A 20,297-nucleotide genomic window follows, 5' to 3' on the forward strand; every position below is an offset into this window, starting at 1 on the left:
TGATAAGATGGGATTTTTACGTTAAGACATTCCCATCTTTGTGTACGTTGGATTTTGACTTTCGATCGTGAAATACCTTATTTAACTCTCTCTCTCTCTGAAGTACAAACAGTACAAAAGGGGGCGATAGGACGGCTGTATTAGACTGGGAACGTGATCGACAAGGAAAAATATTAGTCTCTTCATTTAATCGATTTTTGATTAGATAAAATAAAATAAATTACTTTTTAATTTTACCCTGATCATGTGGGCAAGTGATGAGCGACGGGGTACATTTACTCCCATGCACGACTTTCCTTCAACTCATCCCAGAGCAGATAAAAGGATCGCTACGAGTATATCTGAAAAGAGGTAGACGTCACTCCACATATTACTTGTTAAAAAAGGTCGTCCCACTTTTGAGATACCAAACGATTAAGTACTACATCCTTCTCGATATCTTTTAACTCCCAAAGTTTAAATTCGCGCATGAATTCAAGAGAAATGAACTCGGCAGATGATATTGAGTGCGATCTCAGGCTTCGTAGAATAGGATGGGAACACAGATGTCTTCTGAATAGTATCCAATGAATATGAACACCATGATAAGGGCGTATACCGAAAGGATTTATCGTGAGCACTAGAGAAAAGAAGACCGTACACATCCTTGATCAAAAAGACTTGATTCACGCACTTGACTGACAAATAATACTGTTACAATACAATGTTATCCTTTCATTGTTATTCTCCTCGAGGTGGTCCAATACGTCTTTGAGAGAATGATATCTATACTGAATCAGCTCAAACCTCAACCACGTTTACCGCTTACATCGCTAAGCCTCTTCCGTTATGTACTATCCCGTATCTCCTATGTGCACACCCATCAATCCATCACCCCGCACAATCCAGACTTAAGCAGGTCTGTAGATCACTTCTTGTGAGGGAGAACATGCTAAAGGATCTCGAATCGATCTGTTTACCGACGATCAATACAGGAGCCAGGTGAGAGGATCCCCAATGTCCGGTAGAAAGGATGAGATTCAAATTTTTGGCTACCGTTGTTTATTTAGCTCCATGATCAGCTATGAGTACAGAACAAATGAGAATGAGCGAGCATAGGAATCATTTGTCAATGGAAGGCGTTACATGGATTCAGTCACTATGGGTTAAGAGAAACGGTTATATGAGAGAGAGAGATTTGGCGAAAAAAAGATTCAACCCGTATCATCTGATCAAAGAAAGAAATTCGACTCACACTTTCAACGAGAACAGTTTGAGCTAGTCTCAATTCTTGTCATACGAGGTACTATCTCAACTTATTTTCTTATTTACTATTTGATTGAATTGAATTCAATCGATATAACCTATTCCTCATCCTCGAAATGGTAGCGGCCAAACAAGTTTTGTATCATCCGATCTTATCTCAGCCTTTCTTCTCATTAGGATTTACAGCTCTATCGCTACTTCTATTAGTACTAGTGTTGTTATCTGTTCCAGGTCCTATAAAGGGATTATATTGGTTCACCGTGAAAGATGAAGAGGGCGGCTCGATCTCTGCTGGTGTTTTAGGATGGTGCAGTGAGTGAAAGTTCGCCCTTGAATTGGAATAAAGCTAATAAAGTTGAGGGTCGCAGTGACTGATACTAGTAATTGTACTTATGCTCCTTTATCGTGAGTGGACAGTCTCATCGTATGAGCCTGTCTCATTGAAGATTACATCCTTGAAATATGCTTGGGTAATCACTGATCCTCCATTTGAATCTGAGTAGTGACAACCCTTATCTTTCAACTATGATCGACACAGGGGAAGCTTTGATCGTCCGAACCATATTACCTTTATCTTGTTATTGGATGATAGTCACATTCCTCTTATGGATCTTGTTAACAGCCTTATCGCCTATGGGATATAAGATTAAAGATTTAGATTCCATTACTAGACATCTGAGGTTTTCCGTCGTCGAATCTTTCGTTATTTGTATGAGTCTTTTCGGTAATATATTATGTTGGTTGGCTTTTGGTTTGGGTAGAACAGATTATTTAAGTGCTGAAGATGGTGGTGGAGATCCTGAGAGTGGTAATGCCATGGAAACGTGAGTCCCTTCAACTTCACACCTTGCTGTCTCCCACTCTTTTATCTTCCCAGACGTCATCGGATCCAAATGCTGATTTTCCATTCACCCATTATCTCTTCATTCGATTATGCTTATATCTTTATAAACCCACACTTTTTGCGATGCAGTACTGCCGTGGCATCGTTCATCTCTCTCTTATCCCTTTTCACCGCTGTCTGGGGTCTTCACCTACGTATCCGATCTGCTCAAGCCCAATGGAAGGAAGAAGCAGTCATGGTTCGTAGGCGATCGATGGCTTTGTGCGCTTCTGGAGTAGTCAATCCAGACCAAGCCGAGATATTAGGTGTAAGAGAAGAAAGCGGTTTGGAGAAAAGATTGTCGATGCTATCAGATAACAGTTTTAGGCTTGGAGATAATCAAGCAAATCTCAATCAGAGTGTCAATCATAGAAATTCAACTTATAAAGCTACTTACCAACCTCAACCTCAGCCCAACCTTCAACCACAACCCCAACCTAGATCTCGACCCAGACGAGACACTCAAGATAGAGAGAGTGAAGAAAGGTTAGAAGAAGATAACTCAACGATGATCACAAGAGTCTCGTAAGTATATTTCAATCACTTCCGTAAATTCATCCCCTCTTCCTCAATATCGATTACGACCCGAACCTAGATCTGCACTCAGCCGCTGATACCATTGTTCGTTCCTCCCGGTACAGTTTACACGATTCACCCTACACTGCAGCTCATGTGAACCCGAATTGATCATCTTCCCTTTCATCGCATCCCCAAGGCGGTCTCCTGCATAAGCCCACTCTAAGACGGCGTAGAATGACAGAAGCGAAGGCCGGCCAACCACGTATTCCAATTTGTACAGAAAGTTCACCTTGTTACCTTTGTAAATTACGTTCGACCAGTATATAGAATCGATTTCATCCACGTTGCAATAGCTTTCCCTCTCATATTCTGTTGTAGTCAGTAATGTCACTCAAATCTACTCCTCATTATCGCGACTACATATGTGCCATTATGATTCAGTGTCACTTTCGATGAGCCGAGTTTAATCCAATCAGCGGGGTATCTTGTGTTTAACCTTTAATGATGATGGCATGAACGTGTGACATATCTATCTCCCCCCCGCTCAGGCTACCTATTATCTATATACCTAAGATACGCACGCTTTTTAACGTGTATACGATTGTTGATTATTCGGATTAGACGAATTCAACAAAGAACTTATTCCCTGTTGAGAAGGATTCAAATTGCTATTTCCATTCCCGTTGCTGACTGAAATTGGTGAATTTGAACCTTGAGTCTTGTCTTCAGATATGATGATATTCGCAGGTCTCGTTACTTCTAATAGATTGGCATCAATTGTGAAATCTTCATTTGTTCTTTGTTTCGTCCAGGTTCTCGTGTCAAGGTACATGAACGGTCCTCTGATCCATTGTGGTCCTTCTGATGAATTCGTCAATGACATTAAATCAACCGTAGGTAGTGTAGGTGATGTTAACCATGTTTGAAGATCGACATGGTATCTCCATCCTCGAGCGTATCTAGAGCAATTCATTGTCAGTGGATCGCGTCAACAAAAGACATCATATTCTCATTTCCCCCACGAGTGCATCTCGTTATATGAGACTGCCATAAAAGCGATTCTATGAAAATCACACTTACAGCTCTTCGGCTACCTCGAGCTGCAGAATGTCCCCGGGAGACATGTAAAATGCCAAAAACAGCGTATCTTCCGTGAAATTCGGTAATTTGGTCGTTACAGGCGGTGCATGTACGTTATAGCATTGAGGGATGTGATATGCTTCTTCGATTCTAGGCGGTTGAGATAGGGAATTTGGATCTGCCCATGGCGTTACGAACGAAGGATAGAGTGATCTACACATATTGATATAATATCAGCTGAGCGATCCTGATATACGAGTTGAATTCCACACAATACAAAAACTCACTCTTCACCACTGATATCCATACCTAAATCTTCTAGTTCTTCACCGAACACCAACATTCCTCTATCTGTTTTATTCATATGCATTTGTATTTCATACAGCAGGGCTTTCAATCCCCATTTATCCACTGGTGAGCTTAAAATCTGTTGTACTGGTCTTACTACAGGTTCTGAAGGTTTATTTGTTGGTGAAGGTAAACGTTGCCATGATGAATCTGCTGTTGAAGGTGGTCCCCCAGTGCCTATTCCACCTAATTGAGAATTATTCGGATGAGGTGGATTTGTCGATGGCGTTGCATTGGTAGATTGCGATACTGATGCTGATGCTGATGAGGGTGGTAGTCCAGTTCCATTGGGTATGGGCGGCGATGTCGGTTGTTGCCCTATACTAAGTGGTTGTTGATGATGGTGTTGTTGTTGTTGTTGTTGTGATAGATTAGAAGGATTCCTCAAATAGTTCGCCATCTGCCAAGATAAGATTATCAGCTCTTCAGTAAGTTTCCTTTCCATTGAAGGTACCAACCCTGTCTTTTATATCACCTCCCGGATTTAAAGCTGGAAATTCATCCCCTAAACCACCATTTGCTTGTCCTGACATTGTACTTGAATTAGGTCCTGATATGCCAGGCGGAGGTGGTGGTCCTCCCCCGCCCATTTGTTGTTGTTGTTGTTGTTGCTGCAGAAACAATTGCTGTTGTTGTAGCACTTGAATGTTCTGTTGTGCTGATCCCGTAGCAGAAGGTTGTGTCTGTGCTGCATACGTTGGATCACGAGGTGGATGTGAGCCCATTGAACCTAATGCTGGGAAATCGTTTGGATCTGCTATAAATGATATCCCGAAGAATTAGAATCAGTCATTCATTCTTCTTTCTCGTGATGTGTCATTTTTCCTAGAGATATTTCTTTCATATGCCCTTTTCTTCCTTATGACAATTCGAGGATCCTTGAACTTCCATCTGATCTGTTTCCTTCAAGCGAAGTACGAGAATAACTCACCTGCTGCTCGGGATGAGAAACCGGGTGGTCCAGCTCTTGGAAATCCACTCATTGGCGTTCTATTTGACGGAGGAGGTTGAGTTGCCTGTTGACCTGCTGTCGCGTAATACATCTTTGAAATGAGGGACAGGGTTGTATCAAATATCTACACAATGGTAAGATATCTTCTTATGAGCATCAATACCTTCATCACCTGATAATCAAACCACTATCTGAATAGTTCGCGACTCACATGGATAGTTCTATCCTACTCGAAGCAAAGTTGGTCGCTATGATACTCGGAATTTGCACTTTGACCTGATTTGAGGAAAATGACAAGAAGGATTAGCTTAGCTCTTTTGTCAGCTATCTGAATTCGATTTCCAAGCTTGAATATATTGAAATTTCGAGGCGGCAACGTACGTTTTCGTCCACAATGTTCCTGCTCGAGTAATGAAGCGATAGTGATGGGTGTTGTATAGGTGATGAAACGTAACAATAAATGATTTAGCTATACATTAGCTATTTGACTTGCATTTGCTTTCATGCTATCAACTATCATCTCTTCGATTGTAGGCACTCTGTAAAGTGAGAGTATCAAATAACATCACATACATCCCATCATCACCTTGTGTGTGTGCGTCGGAGATATAGACGGTGTTATACACGTTGTGGCACTGTCGGACACGCTAGCTGGTCAGATGTTGTTGAGAGGTGTCTATTTATCTTTCTCTCGATGACTTCTTCTCAGTTATTTTCGATTACTTCTTCTTAGTTATTGAAAAAGAGACAGTCAGATACATAATGGTAAGTCAGCTCTCAGCTGCTTTACAGCACGGAAAGCTGATACATGTATACTTTCAGTCCGAACTACGATACACAGCTAATACTCAATTAGAACAATGTAAATGATTCCCTTCATTTCATGATGTTGAGATTTCTTTCGTATCAATCAAATAGAGGCTGATTTTCGTTTTCTGATACTCAGTACACTCGAGATATACAGGAACTGGACATGCTGATACGACTAAATAGTGAGTATCTTATTTCGTTGTTATAAAATTGGCAGGGATTTAGTTACCATCCTCTTTATTCGATACACCACGATCTATCACTGTATCTGCAATGCTAGTACAGAGAATCTGCGAACTGACCACATTTGGCGTGATGTAGTGAATGGCTCACACATCAACACCGAGATACACTAGCGGCTATAATTGGACATCCACCGTTGTTGGGTTATGTCAGTATCGCGGATGGACAATGTCAAGCTAGGGAGAAGTATGAGTTGATCGAGGTGAGTCAGATTTTCAGTAAAAGCTGTAATACGGGGAAGGAAGGGTTGTGGGCAGTGAACGAGATGAAATACCGTCCATCTGGAGAAAGTAGAGTTGCCGAATCTCAGGAAGATATATTAGAGCCGTGAGAGCCATCAGAAGAGCATTCTGCGAGGACTCCTTGTGAATCATCATAAACGTGAATACTGATTTTCACGTAAACACAGAAAATGGTACAGCCATGCGGAAAACCTCCTGGAAAGACCGACGAATAGTTCGAATTAGATAGGAAAGGATAGAGAACAAATATCGGTTGTATAGCTTATTATGGCTGCATGTATTAACACTGTACCAAGAAAGAGCATCGGTTTGGAGATAGGTCTTTCGTACTCATCAGGAAGACAACTAGCACAATGTCACGAGCAGGTACCATGATAACCGGCACCACTAACACCTTTCATACCATATATATACAGCTACAAGTCATCCAAGTACAGAGCCGTTCCCTTCCAACAATCGAGATTAGTCGAAGATACGTTTATACTTTGTTCTGTCCCTTATCGATTAATTCGATTTCCAAGATGTTCCTGCCGTTCTTGATTTCCTCAAGCGAAGGCATGATATCCAATCTCATTAACTCATTTGCTTTGGAAACAATCGGATCTCTTTGCATTGTCGCTACAGCAGTGATCTTACCATTTTTAGCTTGGTACGTTGCGAACTGTAAATCGATATCGTCAGCATTATGATGGCACTCGAGGGGGAGCAGAGAGCCGATTCTGATTATTACTTACTTTAAGTTCGTCAACATTCCCATCAGTGTAAGAATCATCGAATCCTGCACCTGTACCGAGGTACCTTAGACCTTTACCAATAGAGGACCAGAAGATAGGTACTTTGGTATAGGCGACTTGATCATCTGGATGAGCGATGTTATGGGCGACTTCTCGACCCTGTAAACCTATATCAGCCGTCCACTCATGCTTACGGGAAGCATCATGGTTCACGCACGTGATTACCTGCAACATTCCAGTGTTCAACACGTCGAGGGAATTTGTCAGGGTATTGAACGTAATGAGCAATATCTCCAATGGCGTAGACATTCTTGTGTCCTTGAATTCTGAGGTATTCATCTACTTTAACACCGCCATCCTCTTCAAGTGGGATTACGCCCTCGAGGAACTTGGTGGCTGGAGCGACTCCGGTTCCCATGATGACTAAATTGGCTGGTATGGGGTCCTGACCTTTAACATGAATGGATCCGACGTGGGAAGGGTTTGACTCTGTTCGATCCACATTACAATCAGCTATACAGCTATGAATATCTTGCCATACCAAAGAAACGGCTTACCAGAAGGAGCAATCTTCTCAATTTCGGCTTTCATGTAGAATTTGATACCTTGTTTCTTCATGTTCTGATGGACAGAAGATCTCTGCTATCAGCTACCGTCACGATAAGTATTCTGGGATTTTGAGCTCACTTCCATCACAGCGTTGCCGATATCTTTGCCTAATATCTTTTCGAATGGAGTTTCATCCATTCCTACCAAAGTGACTGATTTGGGTTCCTTCTTAAGGATAGCACTGGCAGCTTCCATTGAGATGAAACTGGTACCGATCAGAACTATATCGGAGTCCTTAGTGATGGCAGAAGTGATTTTCTTGGTATCTTGAACATAACGAAGAGTTACGATTCCATCGAGATCTGCGCCTTCGATTGGGATTTTCTTAGGTTTGGCACCTGGTGCCAAGACAAGATGGTCGTATTTGTGTGTAGATCCTGAAGATGTTGTGACGCTTGAAGCGGCAAGATCGACTTTTGTGACGGACTATCAAGGAAATTTGTCAATCGATTATCGCCATGTTCAACGAATGTTTGGTTGATGCGATCGTGACTCACTGTACCGGGATGGAATTCCACTCCAAAGTCGCTCTTCAATTCCTCAGGTTTACGCCATTGAAGTTTCTCAGCATCGTCGACGAGACCCTTTGACATTTTGGTTCTGCATGTGGTATAGACTTGGTCAATTCTCTTGTCGTAACGAACAGGGATGTTCGGTCAATGGGGACTCACCTATCGATAGGGGCATAAGTTTCTTCAGAGATCATGACAATATCACCTTGGAAATCGTTCTATCCGTCACACAAGTGATGAGCTAGACTCCGATTCAAACGTAAGAATTTGACCGCAAACATACCATCCTTAAACTCTCCACAGTATGGATTCCACCTGAACCACCACCAACAATTACCACAGTCTCACTTTCTTTCCTACCTGCACCCTTTGTTCTAGCTTTAGGAACGATTCTACCGATTTTAGATTTTACTTCTTGTTGATTTGCTGACACAACAATTTGACCATCTTTTACTGATGCAGAAAACTTCCAAAGACTGTCTAATCCTGGTGCATCTTCAATGTCACCGGTACAGACGTTGAAGCAAGCTAAAATGACACGGTAACAAGTGTTAGCTTCAATGGTTCCGATCCACATCCCAGAGCGCAGATAGATATGAGACTTACCTCCGTGCCAGGGACATACAACTCTGCCATCATGTGAGATGACGCCCTCTATGGAGCAAATCAGTTAGGTTTCTAGCAACACAAGCTATGTTCATCGACTCACTCTCTAGAGGAGCACCGTACTGTTCAATTAAGCTCATTGTTAGCTGCCGCTCTTGTTGTCAACAAGAATGTGCAGACCTACATGTGTGCAAAAAGCAGATGTGGCATAAATCTTTCCCTTGATTTTGGAGAGCAGAACTTTACCTTCTCCAAACTCAACTGTTTTCCTACACGTTTGAAACGCTGGTGTCAGCTCGACCGTTTCCTCGCGAAACCAACAAAGCCGATCGGCCAATAGCATACTAGGAAGTTTTGACTTACATTTGACCATCTTTCAACTCACTTTCGGGTAATACCTCTTTGGTGAGGATATCGATCTCAGGAGCGGACATCTTTGATATACTTCGATAGAATTGGTTGACACCGAGTGAGTTTGACTGGATGTAATTGATTGGTATACGGTGAGCTCTGCTGAACGTTTGGATGTACCTGCTGAAGTTCATATAGCTGGTTGAGGAGAAGAAGCCAGGAATCGAGAGTCAAATGAGGGCGGCCTTGAAAGCGCGATGTATGATTCAAAGTGGGATCGACGACGAAGGTGGACTGGAGATCGACCAATGACAGTGGAGTTGAATGACAACATGTGTGGAGGTTACATGTTGAAATTGATGACATCATACCGCACAACCACAACCACAAGCTAAAGTGAACAAAAGAGCTAACATCACTTGGTACACCAAGAGACGCTATCACTGCAAGACAGCAATGCAGTCTAGCGCTCTCATCCCCACATCAGCCTAACTTGACGATGCTCACTCTTTGCTTTTGAGTTAGGATGAAGCAACAAGTAAACCCAATTTTACCTTCGGCTTCTGCCGATCGAAGAGGATGTTACGCTTATCGATTCCAAAGGACTAAACAAGCAGAAACAGAAACACAGCAGTCAGGATTCCCAATCTGGTATTTACCCTACGATGACTGGCTGAGCGGATATCATGACTGTTTTCGCAGGGCTAATGAAATACGGCGGACGATTTCCCATTCGAGATCCGACGTTGAAACTTCCGCATGTACAGCTCAGCGCTGAGATCATATTTTTATGATAGTGGGAGCCGAATGGGCGTTTGAAAGCAGAGTTGTCACATGGCCCATTTGTATAAATGCCATCATGAGAATGAGAAAACTCAAGCCTTCCTGCCGTTTTTGAAGTGGGCAGATAACGAGATGCGTTGTTACGGACATGCCATAATCGTTTTTTGCGCTTTTTCCCCACCAGACCCCTGAATTGGGTCGACGGACGGTTTCACTGTTAACGATACGTTTGTGCTCCCCCTAAACTCAATGTTTCTCTGATGTCTCAGGTTCGAGTTGGTGACTAACATGAATCCAGAATAGCCGAAATGAGCTTCTCAAAGATATGCTTGTCAAACGCCTGTCAAAATAACAGATTGCATGCTTTATCCGCACGCACCGAAAAACAGGATAAGTGAACATCTTCGAATATGTTTTATCTTCTTCAAACCTTCGATTTGACCTGTATTCACTTGCTTTCTCGCCATCGACACGTGCTGTTCTTGAAGCGATGCAGAACAACTTAGCGACCTCGCAGGAGACATTCGCGGAATTCGATATTGTACGTAGAGAAGAAAGGCTCAAAGCAAATATTAGCAAAGCTAAATTAGTAATATGTAGTATGGTTCTAACATTATTGGACTCGTCTTCAGTTGTGTAGTTCTTGGGATTGTTTGGGTGAGTTTCGATTGGCGTCCCTTCTCCTCTTTTTGTCCGGTGATTAAGACTGACAACGATGGGGGACACTGAAATCCCCATAGGCAGCAGTAAATTCATTTTCTGATTCTAGCTAGTTTTAGGTACTAGGTCTAATTCACCCTTGCAGGCTTTTCGATATTACACTAGCTTTTCAGGAGATGGCTACTTACCTAAGACATTGGTGGGCCGTCTCATGCTCTTTTGATTTTTCAAGCTGACACAGGTACCATCCCTGCTTCATTTTGCTGCAAAAGGTGGCAGTAAGTTTATTCCACAGTTGTACACTTGAAGGATATGAGAAGAACCGAACCGTCTTTTCATGTTCATGTCGATGACCAAGTAATGCATATTATCCTTCAGGTCCTCTGTCTCCTTACTACTATCGACACCGCCCTCCTTTGCTCTGTAGTTGTAAGGATGTGTGCGCTTCGACCTGGAGATTTGGCTTACGTGAGTTGCTTCCTGTCCGGAAACATATATCCAGCCCGTACAAGGATAGGAAGCTATCACTTCCGATCAGTCAAACCTAACGTACTTCGATTATCATCAGGCTTTGCGAATCCAAGCAGACAGTCTCTACGGCGCCCGAGCCGTCTGCTTAGCCTTGGTGCCCTTCTTGACCCATATATTCATGCTACACAGATTATCAACATTTGTCAAAGCCATGAGATTTAGTGCTAGCTCGTTCAAAAGCAGAATTGGGTTTTGGTTGGGATTTGGATCTCTGACCGCTGCCGCTCTGTTTTGTCTAGCGATCGCATTAGCGAATCCGATTTATTTGAATGTGAGTAGTGTTTTTATCATGTCCTAGTCTTGTTTAGGTTTACCATGACTGATTATCTCTTCAATAGACTCTAAAAAACCCGTAAGATAATGATGCGTGTTTCAAGCATAGTGCCAACATGGCTCATAGCTTTTTTTGATAAATTAGGACGGCATTATCCTCTCCACAAAGTTACGAATACAAAGTTTTTGGGTGGATATGGAATGCGCAGTTCATTTCTGTAACAGTAAGTCGAGAAGTCTAATATTATTCGCAATGAACGGGTAATCTTAGTCTGAACATCATCTCACGACCCTCTTTCACGAAGGTTTTCGATTTCATATTGTCAATACTCTTTTCATACAAACTTCATAGTGTCCGCGTAAGTGAAACTGATCAACGTGGGTTGTCCTTCGCTAATCATATTCTAATCTGCAGACTGGGTTCTCATCCACCAACCGAATAATCAATCTTCTCCTTGTCGTCCTGATTCGGAATGGTCTTCTGGTAACTGCACTACAGTTTGCCACTCTAATAATGTTCAGATTTGGGTGCGTGTTTCGAGTCGTTCCGCTTATCACGAGTTATGATTAACGGTGCGGATGAGACAGAGATACCTTCTGGATTGCATTTCCAATGGGCCTCCTAACAAAGGTTTACACATTGACAGTACTTTCATTGTTGACTGTTACTCGTGTCGAGCGTATCAAATCGCAGATACCGATCGCATCCGGGTCCCATCGTCCTGCCACTGCACTGGGTGCATTTTCCTGCCAAAAGTCATCAGAAGTCAAATCGCTAGGCTCCCATGTGCTAAAATCGGACGCAGCTCACCCAGCGACCTCGGACATGACCTTTGAAGAATTCTCAGCCAGCCGTGACTCTAAAATTCATGGTAGCTGGAATGAAACAGCCGAGGACCATTTGGAGTTGGAATCTTGCCCTGCCGGGGATGCACAGAATGCTTACCTAAATGTAGGGTCGAGCTATGGAGGAATGGAGAATATCAATGGGAATCTCGTCATTCAGGTGGACACGCAGAAGGAGGTGTTTCTTTCTCCTTCTGATAGATCTGTACAAGCAACGAGAAGACCGAGACAGGGAGTGTTGGGAGAGGCGTTTTCATATAGTCTCGTGTAGTCATGTCGTAATCAAGCTTACCATTGCTTATATATATTGTATTCACATGTATGTAAGCCAACCTATTGGATGATAATAAGGCACTTGACTTGTAAACAAGATCTTATTGGGTAAACTTTTGTGTGTATCCATGTTCATCCAAATACAAATTTGTATTATGCAAAAAGGCCCAACATGTTTGGTTATTAAGAGATAGGATCCCGTTACGAGACGTAACCGAATTGATACGATTTCGGACGGCGAGTCTGCATACATATCGAAGCTGCGGCTTGAAAGTTTTTATAGTCACATCATTCACGTAAACGTGTCATTGCAGATGTGCATTTGTTCTCAGTCGATCAGGAACGCGATTCCGGTTTCAGCAATTCAAGGGAAGACATCACGGTGTTGTGCGTGCTCGAAGAGATATGACGGCACAAATTCTCAAAGGCTCTGAAACCTTATAACGTTACCGCAATTTCGGATTCCGGATAATTCCCCTTGAGGCAGGATTGCTTCCAAAGCAGTACGAATTCCAGAAAGTACGTACGTACGGTACGTACTCATAATGAGGTAATAGTGTCAACACCGAAGTTGAGTTGCATGTCGAGAAGAACGACCAATCCATGACTATTGTGGCGTCGACCGTTATTTCTGCACCAATTTCGTCTTTCAAACGGCATATCCTTGAGAAGAGTCCTGATGATACATACATGAAGGAGATCGAGGAATGTCAGAAGAGAGAAGAATGTCGTCCTGTTGATTGCTCCCCGTTTCCTTATTATCGTATATAGAACGATACAGTCCTTGTTCTCACCTCTGTGTCAATCAAGTGCATGCTATAACTCCTCCTAAATCAACAGAGACACCTGAACTAAAACAATTTCTTTCAAACGGACGAGTATGTCGACTACGACTGTTCCTTACTGGCCTCCTGGTTGGTCGTATTTCGCTGTGGTAAGCAGAGATCATTTCGCCTAGCGAGTGCAGCTAAGATCTTGGATGGTAGTATGGACCGATGATAGTGGGACTCGGCTTTAGTTTTCTGCTATTAGGAATTGTCTTGGTGAGCATTATGTGCCAAGCGTTTCGATACTTTGTTCAATACTGACTTTCCTGCCACCATAGTCATCCGTACGTTCTGCGAGAAGATCTCTTTTGTTTGCGATACATATTTGAGTCTCATTGCGTCTGTGTCGACAGGCCTCCCGTTATTTCCTCAGATTTCAAGAAGATCGGTTGCAAATAAAGCTTCTCGTAAGTTACACCTAGATGGATGAATAATTACAAACACTAATGATGAACTCTTCTTTCACCAGATTGCAGTACGTTTCTCGTTGATCGTGACTAAAGGCAGACAATTCTGACTGGAAGGGTTAGTTTATTTGCCTCTTGACGACGGCAGATACGACTCTGTTGTGGGCTCAAATGTTCAAGATATTTGATAGACCCGGTGATTTCTTGTGGGTAAGATTCATTCATTTCCGCTTTGATGTGATGATACTCTGCTAACTTAACCTTCTGTTTATTCTTGCTAGACATTGGACATCCAAACGGGACATATTGGTTGGGGCAGAGCGATAACGTCATCAATCTGCACTTTTATCGTCCAGGGCTATATGATTCATATATTCTTCACTTTCGCTTTGGCTTTAAGGGCTGGAGATGACTCCAAAATGGTCAGGTCTCTCATCTGGTCTTTCAGGATTCTGCTCTGCTGCTTAGTGGTACTAGGAATGGTGACATCCTGGATTGCTCCGATTTATGCCAGAGTAAGTTCTTAGCCCTTCTGGTTTGTTTACGGCGTATTACCATCTGACTGAAGACTGCCTGACGACCATTCTTCCTGACAGGATATCGCATCGTAAGTCCAAACTCGAAGCTCGGTACAACTCGTTCCGGGATATTGAGCATGTATGCCTGGGCTTGACTGATACTTGGCTATCTTCATAGGGAAAATACAGCTGCGGTTAATGATAAAAAACACAAGCTCTTAACCTTGTTTTGGAATCTGCAGTACAGTTCTCAATTCGTAAGTTGGGTTCAGCATCGTGTGCAAATCCTGACCAATTGTTGATTCGGACTCTATAACAGAGTGTCGACTTCATCCTCACTGTGATATTCTCCATATACCTACATTGTGTCCGAGTGAGTTCCCATGTACGCTCTGCGAGCACAAAGCGATTCATGCTGAGTGATGTTCGTGTGTCCTCACACTTGATCAGACTGGATTCAAAACTACGAACAGCATCATCAATTCTTTAGTTATAATTCTGCTGCGGAATGGATTTTTAGTCACTTCACTGCAACTGGCGTCTCTGCTCTTGTATACCCTCACGTAAGTTGACGATCCACTATAGACAGCGCAACACTGATTTGAACCTTTCTATGTCGTAGTAAATCGTATTGGATTCTTCTTCCAGGAGCAGTCTCGTCAAAACTTTACGTTTTGACCGCTTTATCGTTAGTCACCAAGCCGCGAGCCGTTCAACAACGTTCTTTAGAGGAAGGACTTCGGCCACCTCAGGGCATCACCAGGCCCTTGTCAGAAGCTGAGTTTATATCATCTTCCAAACTATTAAGAAGTACCACTTGTCAAGTTTGTCGTAGCCGATCAATAGGCTCTTCAGGGCAAGTGCAGAGAAAGTATGAGAACGCAAGTCCTAGGTTGAACTTATCGTTCATGGAATTTATATCACATCATGACAATAACGAGTTCCCATTAGAAGAGACCATACCTGTGACAGTAGAAGATTTCAAGGATATTTTGCCAAACCCAGTTTCCGACTATCCAACGGGAAGGCTAAGCGAGGAGAAGGATATAATATGATACATGCGGGTCTCCTAGCGATCGTAAATGGTCAAAATATGATGTTGTAATTGTAATGAAATTCTCATGCTTTTGAATCTTCGCTCATGCTCCAAGACCAGTCTTGGTGTTCTTCACTATCGCCACAATCCTATGTCGTTGCCTGAGATGAGCCCATGATGACAATTGAGTAGACGGGACACTTACGGTGCTTCCAGACCTGCTCCTCTACCGATTCTATCACCTTCCGCCCAGCCCATTCTGCTTAACAACTGGTGTCCTATATTGTCTTGTCCAATTCTGTCTGCCCCATGACCCACCATATCTCCATCTTTGTGCTTGACGGAGGGTCCGCCGGAAGGTCCTTTGGCTTTGGGTTTACTTCCACGAGTGCGAAGAGCGTTGTAGAAACCGCCTCCGACTTTCTGCGAAGCTGAAAGTAGTCTTTCAAGCTTTCTCACATCTACAAGAGTTCCGGACCGCTTGTTCTTGGTCAACACGCTACGCAGCAGACATGAGTGATGGGCTCTTCCAAAGCTCGATTTCTCACTTACGTGAATCTGGTCTTCCCACTTCCACGAGACTTCGAACCTAAGCTGTAACAATCCGCCAACATGTGAACTTTTTTTCTATCCTCTTTACCCATTGGAGGAAGGGAAAGAGTTGTTTTGCCTCCGTCCTCGAGGAAAAAGTTGATCTTTTGATCGATGATCTCCAATGGCAAGCTCGTGGGAATTCGACCGCCTTTTTTGAACAAGGGAAGGCGGAGTTCGTCTTCATCTTCTTCATCCGACGTGATATCGAACATATCGGCAACCTGGGAAGCGGACGCCGGGATAAGATGAGCGACTGCAGCTTGATGAGCTTTGCCCTTTCCTTTAGCTTTCGCCTTGCCCTTTCGCGAGTAACCAGAAAGGGTTGGCTCGATTTCGGCAATGAGCCTTTCAAGCTCTCTTTGCTGTTTTTTCTCTGCTTTGACAAGACGGTCTTTCTCCCATTGAGCCTGGAGTGCCGGAGGAACAAACTTGTTTTTTTTCCCTTTCTTCACAGGTGCTACGAGAAAGAGTAAACAACTTTATTCTCAGTATATTGAAACGAATACACTCACCAAGACCCCAATCGTCACCAAAGTCCCCATTCTCGATCGATTTAAACAAGCTGTTTCGGCTTTTTCTATCCCGCATATTGACTTCGGTTCCGTCAAGAGCATCCTAGAGCATGTGTTAACTTGACCTAATGATATATTTTATATAGTGGCCGGAGTCGCGCTTACCTCCATTGCGGTAACGAACCAGTCCGTTTCGTTAGTCCATTGGCTTGACCCTTTGAAGAAGGCATCTACCTGCTCTTCATCGCTTATATCGTCCAACATGCCTTCTATGTCGATTTCCCCAAGCACAGAAGAACTATCATCCTCGTCATCGTCGTCGTCTTCTTCATTTGCTTCTTCTTGACTGACTTCATCTTCTTGCGATTCTTCGGATTGCCATTCGTTCTCATCTAAGATCTCCTGACCATTTTCGGTTAAGCCTTTGATGCCTTGTCCAAAAAGCCTCATCGCTTCTACATCCATTTCTTCGGCTACGTCATCATCGGCGGTGCTCTCAGTTTCACTTGCCTCCTTTGCTTCAACATTTTCTTCTTCACCCGCACTTTCGGCATTGAGCATGGTTCCTTTGAGGTAGTCCCGCAATATTTTCATGTCCTCGCCTTCATCGCTATCAATTCCATCCACGTCAAGAATCGCAACTGGCGGACCATCGCTACCCCATTCGATGTCAGAATCGTCTCTCGGAACCCGGTCTGCTTTCTTCTGACGTGTCTTCTTTCCTCTCCCACGTCTCTTGTCTCGTTTGGCCGCTTTCTTCTCCGCTCGAGATAGCGCGCGAGGGTTCACGAAGACACGGCTAGGTGGTTCGGATACTATTGCTTGTCGCGTAGACTGTGAGGCAGGACCTATATCGATGAAGACTGGTTCAGGTTTGCGATACGTTTTGGGCACAAACAAGATTTCCTCCTCAACGGGAATCATGCTAGCGTTATTTGAAGAAATTTCGCCTAAAGGTGTACTTCGTATAGTGTCGTATGTGGGGACAGGGATGTCCTCGGTAACATCAGGATCAATATCAACGTAGAACAATACTTCATCCTGCTGTAGCGGCGTTTCGTCGACATTCACGTGGATTTGATCTTCTTCCTTCAGAACATCTTGCCCCGCCGACATGGGTATATCGTTGACGTCAGCCATTTCATCTGGTCCTGAGTTGGTGATGGGTTGTTGGGTCATCTCCACATGATCTACTGGCGCAGAATCGGATGTTGACATATTCATTTCCGCAACATTTGCATCGGTTGCGTTCGATTCGGCTCCGAAGCCCAGGAGTTCCTCGAGAGCGTCTTCTTGTAAGCTGGATGGAATTGAGTCTTGCTCCCCTTCGACTGTAAAGGAAGGCTCTTCAATATCTGACGACGATGAGGAGGATGCAGGGGAAGTGACGGGTGATGGTTGCTCCATTATATCGATTTCCGTGTCGTCTTGAAGGTGGGTCATTTGCGGAGCTGAAGGGTCAGATAAGGGCAGAACTTGAACGTGGAGTTTATGGTCTACACATGTCCATTAGTTGCACAGCACGTATGACTGGGACTTATGACTCACCTTCTCCCATCGTTATTATATCAACTTCACCTTCCTTGAACAGCTCTCCAGCTTTCACGAACAACGGAGCTTTGCCTCCTCCCCACGTAACAGTTCCCGTTCCAATCCCCTTCCCTACCGTGGAATGCCCAACACCTAGGCCTCGATGATCACCTTTGGCTCTTGTGGTTGGTACTTGATCGCGAAACCCTAAGCCACGAACAGGGGTAGCGGCGCCGGATGGGGTTGAAGGATTCTGATGAGGTCCTCTGTTTTGTTGAAAGCCTCTACCTCTACCACCAGGAGTATAACCACCTCTACCACGCGGGGTGAATCCGCCAGAATCAGCAGGAGGAGGACCAAATGGCTGTACGTTGAAGCCTGAAAATGTGGTCACATCAGTTCGAATACCGAGTTTTGCCACCGATTTATCCAGCTTCTATCGACTTGGTCATGATGCGGTGGTATGCTTACCGTCCATCTTGGTGTATCTCTGACCGTTGACTTTCTCGTAGTCAAATCCCATATTTGAATAATCAGCATTGAAGCTCTTCTTGCCGCTCCCTGGTGTGTATCCACCTCTTCCACCACCTCTGCCTCCACCCCCTCGACTCCCACCTCTGCCTCGCCCGCGAGGAGTCGATGGCGAACCCGAATTCAAAAAATCGCCAAAGGGTTGTCTCTGAACCATTCTGAAGGGCACTAGATTATGGAACACTCTGTTACCAGAAGTTGAAAGAAGAAGAAATTCAAAAAGGAATCGGATAAGAAGGATGATGATCGGAGACTGATTTCCATATCATTGACGATAAAACCCCCGGATCCGAGATCGCACGTGGGATAGGTGGAGGTGATACTGTATCATAGGTGGCAAAATAGCTATTAATCCAATTGTGGCATAAGAAATGCTGCATGCGTGGAAGTACACAGATGAAGATTGCAACTACGTACGCTAGGCTACGTTGATCAGCATGGAGACTTCCTACGCGAGCTACGATGGTAGCATGCAGAGTCGAATAGCTCAACAATCTCCTGCGCCCAGAACTCCTTGAGACATGCCTCCGAGACCACACTCTCTATTCGCCGCTCGAACGGTTATTCTTATTTCTAGAATTCGAAATGAGGTTCTCCTATGTGCTGTGTCATGGGTATGACTCTTTAACTCTTGTGAAAAGAAGTATACACGCCGCCTTCTCTTCTTTGTATCGTGGCGTCTTCTTTAAAAGAACGAAGTTGCCGCTCATTTGAATTCGTTTTTGTTGGATCTTTCCGCTTTATCTGTCCGCTGGGGTCCTAAACCACTGCTCCAAACTATCCGCGTCTGCCCTCCTGTAATTCATAAGAAGAGGACTGCGACACACGATAATGCGTGATTCAGATCTCGCTGACGCAGAATTGCACATAATGTGGCCTCGTAAGGGTGAAAGAAGAGACGGGACATGGTCGACAATGTTGCCGATCTTTCAACTGGTTGTCACACCATTATTACGCAGAGTTCTGTACAAGTGAGTTCCGTTCTCTTCGCTCTTCTCTCGGCTCGCAATCTCGTGCGTCCAGTCTCGTATGTTCTTTGTGTTTCGTCCAAGGTATGATGGTATACATGCGGAGCCAGAAATCGATACTTCGAAGTCCCCCGTCATGAAGTGCTATCTTGATTTTTCCTGGAATACTATGTGTCATAATAAGTCGCTTTGTAAAAAGGAACTTCGATGTGTTCGACCTCTTCACAGCTATGCGCTGTTTCCCAGGGGAGTAGGTAGTGAGTGGGCTTCCAGTTCGTGATGGTATCACTCTTTTGTCTGTTGTAAATCAGAAGACGGAGACCAATCACGAATTGAAAATAAGCGAAACCAGATTACAAATCCTATATCTGAACGTTCGTGTTGCCTGTCAAGAGCGATGGGTATAAATAAAGGTGTTTATCTTAATGAAAAACTCTTCTCATCTTCCTTAACAAATCCATTCCATTTCAATCTCTCATACCAAATCATATCAATCGACATGTCAGGCAACAACTCCAACGTCACTACCTGTTGATGTAGCTGATCTGAAACAAAATGTGCAGAGATTCATCCAAGCATAGAGTCATAAGAGGGTCAGGGCGGAAATTGGGACTCTGCGAGTTTACATTGTGAGTGATGCATATCTCATCGCTTTCAAGCCCATCGTCCCTGTGTGTAGGCCCTCAGACTTATACTTACAATATGTGTTACTCTTTTTGACATTGAGGGCTGATGTATAATTGTTCATTTCGGACACGATAGTCCCAGATGATAGCAGTGCTCCGTCCTCTCCAGGTAAGCGCTTAATCTCTTAGCATATTTTTCAGTATCGGCTCTGCACTTCTGCCCAATATATGTACGAAAGGGCTAATAT

General features: G+C 43.8%; 6 protein-coding genes across 6 annotated transcripts; 3 read left to right on the plus strand and 3 right to left on the minus strand.

Moving 5' to 3' along the window:
* Positions 1-1,361: 1,361 nt before the first annotated feature.
* Positions 1,362-2,815, plus strand: IL334_001098 (uncharacterized protein; the record flags this gene model as incomplete). Its single annotated transcript, XM_062932858.1, has 5 exons — positions 1,362-1,557; positions 1,614-1,650; positions 1,749-2,069; positions 2,219-2,653; positions 2,770-2,815. The coding sequence occupies 5 exons, from the start codon at positions 1,362-1,364 to the stop codon at positions 2,813-2,815; spliced, it is 1,035 nt and encodes a 344-aa protein (XP_062788909.1).
* Positions 2,816-3,233: 418 nt separating this feature from the next.
* On the minus strand, positions 3,234-5,118 carry IL334_001099 (uncharacterized protein; the record flags this gene model as incomplete). Its single annotated transcript, XM_062932859.1, has 5 exons — positions 3,234-3,606; positions 3,728-3,940; positions 4,015-4,475; positions 4,534-4,829; positions 5,007-5,118. The coding sequence occupies 5 exons, from the start codon at positions 5,116-5,118 to the stop codon at positions 3,234-3,236; spliced, it is 1,455 nt and encodes a 484-aa protein (XP_062788910.1).
* A 671-nt stretch (positions 5,119-5,789) lies between these two features.
* Positions 5,790-6,537, plus strand: IL334_001100 (uncharacterized protein; the record flags this gene model as incomplete). The annotated part of the gene is made up of 5 exons (XM_062932860.1): positions 5,790-5,792; positions 5,850-5,889; positions 5,974-6,019; positions 6,159-6,282; positions 6,490-6,537. 5 exons carry the CDS (start codon positions 5,790-5,792, stop codon positions 6,535-6,537), a joined length of 261 nt encoding a protein of 86 aa, XP_062788911.1.
* Positions 6,538-6,800: 263 nt separating this feature from the next.
* Positions 6,801-9,217, minus strand: IL334_001101 (uncharacterized protein; the record flags this gene model as incomplete). Its single annotated transcript, XM_062932861.1, has 12 exons — positions 6,801-6,983; positions 7,057-7,215; positions 7,274-7,545; positions 7,614-7,677; positions 7,744-8,091; positions 8,163-8,265; positions 8,337-8,395; positions 8,461-8,705; positions 8,784-8,831; positions 8,887-8,905; positions 8,968-9,052; positions 9,147-9,217. 12 exons carry the CDS (start codon positions 9,215-9,217, stop codon positions 6,801-6,803), a joined length of 1,656 nt encoding a protein of 551 aa, XP_062788912.1.
* Positions 9,218-13,380: 4,163 nt separating this feature from the next.
* On the plus strand, positions 13,381-15,307 carry IL334_001102 (uncharacterized protein; the record flags this gene model as incomplete). Its single annotated transcript, XM_062932862.1, has 10 exons — positions 13,381-13,434; positions 13,487-13,543; positions 13,681-13,734; positions 13,858-13,944; positions 14,016-14,249; positions 14,331-14,341; positions 14,431-14,509; positions 14,572-14,625; positions 14,703-14,815; positions 14,875-15,307. The coding sequence occupies 10 exons, from the start codon at positions 13,381-13,383 to the stop codon at positions 15,305-15,307; spliced, it is 1,176 nt and encodes a 391-aa protein (XP_062788913.1).
* An 84-nt stretch (positions 15,308-15,391) lies between these two features.
* IL334_001103 (uncharacterized protein) lies at positions 15,392-18,612 on the minus strand (the record flags this gene model as incomplete). The annotated part of the gene is made up of 7 exons (XM_062932863.1): positions 15,392-15,437; positions 15,494-15,787; positions 15,841-16,339; positions 16,395-16,497; positions 16,560-17,890; positions 17,943-18,302; positions 18,396-18,612. 7 exons carry the CDS (start codon positions 18,610-18,612, stop codon positions 15,392-15,394), a joined length of 2,850 nt encoding a protein of 949 aa, XP_062788914.1.
* Positions 18,613-20,297: the final 1,685 nt, after the last annotated feature.

This window comes from Kwoniella shivajii, chromosome 1, assembly GCF_035658355.1.
Source record: "Kwoniella shivajii chromosome 1, complete sequence".
NCBI lineage: Eukaryota > Fungi > Basidiomycota > Tremellomycetes > Tremellales > Cryptococcaceae > Kwoniella > Kwoniella shivajii.